This window comes from Mus caroli, unplaced genomic scaffold, assembly GCF_978045245.1.
Source record: "Mus caroli unplaced genomic scaffold, Mus_caroli_1 scaffold_9, whole genome shotgun sequence".
Lineage (NCBI taxonomy): Eukaryota > Metazoa > Chordata > Mammalia > Rodentia > Muridae > Mus > Mus caroli.
The window spans coordinates 74,733,554-74,740,467 of NW_028227264.1; the positions used below are offsets into that span (position 1 = coordinate 74,733,554).

The following is a 6,914-nucleotide window of genomic DNA, read 5'->3' on the forward strand; positions in this document are numbered from 1 at the left end:
GATGCATCTGGGGCCTGCCGGTGGACTCTTTAACCCCAGCACTTAGGAGGCAGAGGCAGATGGATCTCTATGAGTTCGAGGCCAGCCTAGTCAATATAGAGAGTTCCAGAACAGCCAGTGCTGTTACACAGAGAAACCGTGGGGTATGGTGGGGGGAGAGCAGTGGTGACACCCACCTTTAATCCCACCCACCGGGAGGCAGAGTCAGGTGGATCTCTGAACTGGAGGCCAGCCTACAACCAGGGCTATACAAACAAACCCTGTCTCAAAAAGCCAAAAGGAAAAAGAGAGAGAGAGAGAGAGAGAGAGAGAGAGAGAAAGACATGCTTGTCACAGGGATGTTGGTTGGGAAGGCAAGTAGAAAAGCAAGCCTTCTGGGGCTGGGGAGATGGCTCAGCTGGTAAGAGCACTGACAGCAAACACACATGATAGCCATGGCAGACTCCCAGCCCCACATGTCCACATGTGACCCTCCATTTGCTTGGGGAATGGACTCACAGAGAGAAGGCAGGAGAGGCAGGTAATAGATAGCAACAGGGAGCTGGAGAGATGGCTCAGCGGTTAAGAGCACTGACTGTTCTTCCGAAGGTCCTGAGTTCAAATCCCAGCAACCACATGGTGGCTCACAACCACCCGTAATGAGGTTGACACCCTCTTCTGGTATGTCTGAAAGACAGCTACAGTGTACTTACATATAACAATAAATAAATCTTTAAAAAATAAGAAAAAGAAAAAGAAAAGCAAGGCCTCTTCCCAAGTAGTGAATGTCCTCAATCTCCACTATGGAGCTACCTACAGAACTTGAGTCTACCAAACTGTGCTGCTTATACATAGAGACTATGTGACAGGGGAATTACTTCTCAATAAAGCTGAAACTTATATAACAGAAAATGCTGGGCTAAGGAGATGGCTCTTAACAGTTAGATGGCTCCAGAACTTCTAGACAACCTGGGTACAACCCCAGGACCCACATGGCAGCAGAACCATCTGTAACTGAAGCTCTGGAGGGACAATGCCATCTTCTGACCACCACAGGCACTAGACATAGATGCAGACATAGATGCAGACAAAACACCAATACTTAGAAAATACTAACTACCTAAGTAAAAGCAGATGGTCCACCAAGGCTGCTCTATGGGCAGCCGGCAGAAGACTAAGAAGGTATTGGATCTAGCACGCAGACCTGCAATATGACCATATCTAAGATGAATAGCCAGGCCAACTCAAGAACTGTCCAGCCAGCAACATAGGCCCAGTCAAGTTTGCTTGTACTTGCAGAGGGGGCAAAGCTGGAACACTAGTAAGGACTTGCCAACAGAGAGAACCCAGTGGATGGCTTCCTTCCCTCGCAGAAGGCCCACTAGATGGCTCACCTCCCTCCGAGGAACAGAAGAACAAAAAAGCAAAACATGTACTTAAGTAAAAGTGATTTGGAAAATCAGCAGGCTGCTTCAAGTTGTGTGTGTGTGTGTGTGTGTGTGTGTCCGTGCGTGCATACGCATGGTGTGATTGGGGGTAGGGGGAAGAGGTCTGGAAAGATGACTCAGCTGTTAAAGGCTAAGCAACAACCAGAAAAGAACAGGTGGGAACACAAACACACGGTCCGTGACCTGTCCTTGCTTAGTACCTGCTTCTTGCCCGCTGTGGAGCGCCATCTCTTCCTTCTCGCGGGCGTGCTGCTCTCGCAGCAGCTCCAGTTCGCACTGCTGCCGACTTTGCAGCAGGGCCAGCTCCTGTGCCCGCCGACCATTGAGCATTTCCCGAAGCTCCGTCAACGCTGTCTCCTTTTCCTTCTGCAGGTTGGCCTGCGTCAGCTCCAGCTGTGCTGTATGCATGTTGTTCAGGCTCAAGCGCAGTGCTTCTAGCTCAAGGCTGTGGGCTGTCTGCAGGCAGAGAGGAGCCAGGCCTGATGAGACCCAGGTCAGAAACCAGGGTGGCAAGGGCAACGCCAAGCAGAAATTGCAAAAGAATGAGGGGGAGAGAAAGGTGCTTGTAACTTAAGAGGGTGCCACCCCGTCTCTATGCTGGCATGTAATTGACAGCAAGGGGGTACAACCCCAGCTCTATGCTGTCGCATGACTGACAGCAAACACACGATAGCCATGGCAGACTCCCAGCCCCACATGTCCACATGTGACCCTCCATTTGCTTGGGGAATGGACTCACAGAGAGAAGGCAGAAGTATCAAGGCAAAGGAGGAGATGGCAAGCCACTGCCCCGACCTGTCTACTTTGGAATGAGTCTCTCTGACCTGTCCCCCAGCAACTTAGGACCCACTGTGCCCTGGTAAAATTGGCAGAGCACTGGTTAAGACCCTGTGAAGGCTGAGAGTCCTGCCGATCACCTGGGGTGGCTGTGTCTGTGTCTGCTGCTGTCCCAGGTCAGTCACATCCAGTTCACAGTCTTCTTGTTCCTAGAAGGAAAGCAAAGGATGTAGCCTAGAGAATTCCCAACTACTTCAGTCTACATTTGGTGGAATTACCAAGGTGACCTTGAATTTAAAAAGATCCACCTTCCTATGCTTTAGGAATACAGGGATTAAAGGTGTGTGCTACCGCCATCACCACCTGGCAAAGAAAAAGATTTTAGATATTCCCAAGGAAAAAGAATAACCACAAAGAGGTTTTTATAAAAGAAAGCCAACTAGAAAGGAACCAGATAATAAATCAAGTTACAAAATGGTGACCAGAAGCCGGGCGTGGTGGCGCACCCCTTTAATCCCAGCACTTGGGAGGCAGAGACAGGTGGATTTCTGAGTTTGAGGCCAGCCTGGTCTACAGAGTGAGTTCCAGGACAGCCAGGGCTATACAGAGAAACCCTGCCTCAAAAAAACCAGGAAAAAAAAAAAAAAACTATCTGCAGGTGGCCAAGTCACAGCCCTGCCAGAGCACGAGGCAAATCACAGTCAGCTACTGCAGACAATCTGAAGCAGCCCCGTATCCCACACCTGGGATTAAAATCAAAACATTCTTAAAACATTTCTGTGTTTATAATGAAACCAAAATTCTCACTACAACTATACATTATGAGCTTCTCCTCAGAGAGCCTGAGGAGACACACAAAACAGCAGCACAGCCAGACAGCTAAGCAGGGGCCGGTTGGCATGGCCTCTCGTTTCTCGACCACTGAGAGATGCTAAGGGGAAATTACAGTGAATGGCAGCTAACAGCCAAGCCAGGCCCACAGAACACAGAGCAGAGAAGGTAAGCCGGGCACAAGCATGCACCCCTAGAGAGCTCCAGCTTGCCAGAACACATGGAGGCAGGCACCAAAGTAACGTCCCGGCATCTTTCAAAAGAAACAAAATCCCGAATTTGCAGGTAGATCTCACATCTGGTATACTGGCAACGATCATATTTTCTTCTCAGATAGGGTAGTCAGACATACCACTGCTTTCAGTGAAATTTTGCCCTTGAAATTCTTTTCTGGTTAAGATAAATTTCAGTTTCCCAACCACAGCTGTACATATCAAGGGCCCTCAAGATTTCAAGGCCTTATTTACAATCCGAACAAGAGTTCCGGGCAAGTCCAATTAGGAGTAGTCTACAGGACTGGAGAGATGGCTCAGTGGTTAAGAGCACTGACTGCTCTTCTAGAGGTCCTGAGTCCAGGCTCACAGGGATCCGATGCCCTTTTCTACAGTGTCTGAAGAGAGTGACAGTGTACTCATATATAAGATAAACGAAAAAGTCATTTAAAAAAAAAAAGAGTAGTCTGCAGGGTCAGGGAGGTGAGGGAGTCACTGGTGGGGCACAGGGGGTGGGGTGCTCCCACTATTCATAGAACTAAGCAGCCAGCGGCCAGCCAGCTCTTTCCACCACACACAGTTTTTGCCACACCTTCTCCCTTCCCCTAATCACACTGGTGCATTCAAAAGCAGATGAAGGAATGTCAAACAGAATGCACCACACCCACAGCGCTCTCAGTCCCCTTACCAAAGCAACAAACGGACATTCCTCTGGACAGCAACAACTGTCCAGAAACTCTTCAAAAATCATATTAAAGAAAAGACCCCGGGCTTGTAGATAAAGCAGCTGCCACACAAACCAAGCAAGCATCTTAGGTTCAATTCCCAGAAGCTACACAATGGTGGAAGGAGAGGACTTTCTCCACAAAGTCATCAAAGTCCACAGGAGCGCCAGGACACACACAGTAAGAAACAAAGTCAGCTGTAAAGAGGAGCCATCTATTCATGGGAAACCTATCTACTCACCTTTTACAACGAAAATCCCTCTTTCCCCGTTTTTGAAAGGCGAAATCAGAAGGCCCCTTTTAGTACATTACTACGGCAACAAATGGGAGCTAGACAACATGTTAATGTAATGATGAGGAACTCTACCTGAGCTGCAGATGCCCCTCTGATCCCCTCCAGGGTGTTGCTGCATGATGGGCTTTCAAAGACCGCCCCTCCTTGGGGGAGCTCGCTGTTGGGCGTGGCTACCGAACCCTCCTCCTGGACAGACGCATGGACAGCCGAACCCTTCCTCTTCGCCGTCTTTTTCTTCGAATTCGGACAGTCACCTTTTGTTTTTCTCTGTCGGAAGTTAGCAAGCTGCGGAAAAATTGAGAGCAGTAGTAGAAGCAGAGGTAAACCAGGAAGAAGTAACAAAACCACAAGGTCACAACACTTGTGGGGAGCATGAGGTTCGCACTAGCGCCGACCACTCAGCCGCACCGGGCCAAGCGACCGCTTTCCCGGAAAACACTGCCTTCACTGACATCTATGCCCTTGGCATTAAGCTCAAAAATGATATGGAGTCTACAAATGGCTATTAATGATGCCTACAAGCAGACAAAAAAAAAGCAATATGGCTGGGTGAAAGATTGGCTGTTGTAAGCCTTGTATAGTTTATAACAGATTTAAAATGCATCGATTTAACACACTGAGAGCTTAATTAAGTCATATTCAAGTCTTAAAACTATGAGATGAAGCGAGATCATCCCCTTCTTGCCCCCATTCGTCCCTAATGGAAGAAATCCATCGCCCAGCCAAAACTTCTTAGCCATAGACTCTGAGACGAGGTACAGAAATAGCAAAAACTTAATTAAGCCAGGTCAATCTAGCATCTTCCTGTGCAGAATCTTGATGCTCTACTTCTGACACAGCACAGCAAAGCACTAGGGAGCATCCCAGAATGTTGCCTGCCAGTCAGAGGCACAGCGTAGCTCCTTTCCGTCCCTCAGATACAAGGCTTTTTGACTGTATTCATACACAATCTCCTCCTCGTACCCTATTCAAAAAGGCAAGCGCTGGTGTGCCAAAGTCTCACGGGGGTGGGGTGGGGGGACATCTATTCCCTCAAATCACAACCAAGGCCACCCAAACAGATGTGCCCCTGTTGATGAAAAGAAAAACGCACAGTTTTGTTGGCGGAGGAAATTAACAAGGCCACTTATCTGTGGGAAGAGAAATTTGAAGGGCACTGCCTACTGTACCAACTCTTTTCTAATCTCTTGCCTTCTCCACTGAATGCAACTGTCTGCCTCAGAGCTCGCCCTCTGCAGCATGTACTTGGTCTCTGGCCATGGACCTTCAATGAGTGGCCTCCTGGTTCTTCTCATTAGCCTCCATCTCCCTTAAGGACATCTAATGGGGTTCACAAACCCACCCAAGTGCAGACACCAGTTCCCCTGGTGAAGTACTAAACTTCACACACCCTCATTTCTCAAGTGTCTATCTACATGTGCCCAGCTTATACCCCATAAGGGCCACAATGGCTTCTGGAGGGCACCTGTAATCTGACATTGCTGTGCTCTCATTTCCACTGTGTATTTTGCACGTTTTTGCGAAGCGGGCGCAGGGTGATGGTGGTGGTGGGGTTGTTGACACAAATGAAGAATTGCTGTTACTAGGCGAAACACAAAATCAACACAGCCCTTTCATGAAGGCTATAACTATATTGTTCTGACAGTACAGGGTAGGGAAGTCATCCTCTGGTTCCACAGCCATGATAGCTAGCCAAAGATCCACTTTCAAAATGTTTGCACCTTCTCTTCCTCTGAATCCCCATCACCTTTCAAACAACTATCTTGCCGGGCGGTGGTGGTGCACGTCTTTAATCCCGGCACTTGGGAGGCAGAAGGATTTCTGAGTTCGAGGCCAGCCTGGTCTACAAAGTGAGTTCCAGGGCAGCCAGGACTATACAGAGAAAACCTGTCTCGAAAAACAAAAAACAAAACAAAACAAAATAAAAACCCAACTATCTTAACAGCCACAAGTGTTCCCAGGGTAGAGTCTCAAACAAATTCAAAATCTGAGGCAGAAGGAGGTGAGAAGAGGACCCTCGGAAGTATGGCAGTTGCGGGGCCGGGCCAGAGAGCGAACAACGAAATACAACAGAACACCACTAGGGAGCAAAGCTCATGGTTCCCTGGGAAAATAAGGTCTGAAGACGGTCTTTAAAAAGCCTTGGACAGTTTGGTGCCAGGAAAGTGCCTGAGCACCGGAAGCACAACAACTAAGAATGCTAGGTGACCAGGACCCGCCCACGGCGCTCGGACCCGCCTACAAGTCGTGCATCTCGGACGCTGATTGGCTGTGGCTGTAATAGGGCGGGGCGACACAGAGGGCGCTGGATTCAAGATGGCGGCGCCTAGGAAGTGAATTCCGCAGAAGCGGCGGGAAGGACAAGCGCCCGGCAGCTCCCACTGCTCCGCCGCCACTGCTTGTGTCAAGCGGCAGTCTGAGCACCGGAACCGCTTTAGGATTTCTTCCCCACTGCAAAGCGGAGAGAAGGATGCTACCGACTAACCTTGGCTCTCCCAGCCTCCACCTTCCTGCGCCGCTGCTCCTGCTCGTCTTCCATCTCCACCTGGGCTCCCGGCGAGTCGCTCGGAGGTGACAGGGCGGCGGCGACACCGCCTTCGCTCTATTTACACTCCCTCCCTTCACCCACTCGCCTCCCCACCCCCCA

General features: G+C 49.5%; 1 protein-coding gene across 13 annotated transcripts in view; it reads right to left on the reverse strand.

Moving 5' to 3' along the window:
• Pcnt (pericentrin) overlaps positions 1-6,883 on the reverse strand; it is a 92,975-nt gene extending 86,092 nt beyond the window's left edge. For all 13 annotated transcript variants that reach the window (XM_029482465.2, XM_029482462.2, XM_029482459.2 and 10 more), the window contains exons 1-4: positions 6,753-6,883; positions 4,340-4,552; positions 2,345-2,413; positions 1,628-1,883 (exon numbers count right to left, since the gene is read on the reverse strand). In XM_029482465.2, the coding sequence (XP_029338325.1) occupies positions 1,628-1,883; positions 2,345-2,413; positions 4,340-4,552; positions 6,753-6,806 (592 nt within the window). In that variant the 5' untranslated portion in view covers positions 6,807-6,883. The remainder of the gene's footprint in view (positions 1-1,627; positions 1,884-2,344; positions 2,414-4,339; positions 4,553-6,752) is intronic.
• Positions 6,884-6,914: the final 31 nt, after the last annotated feature.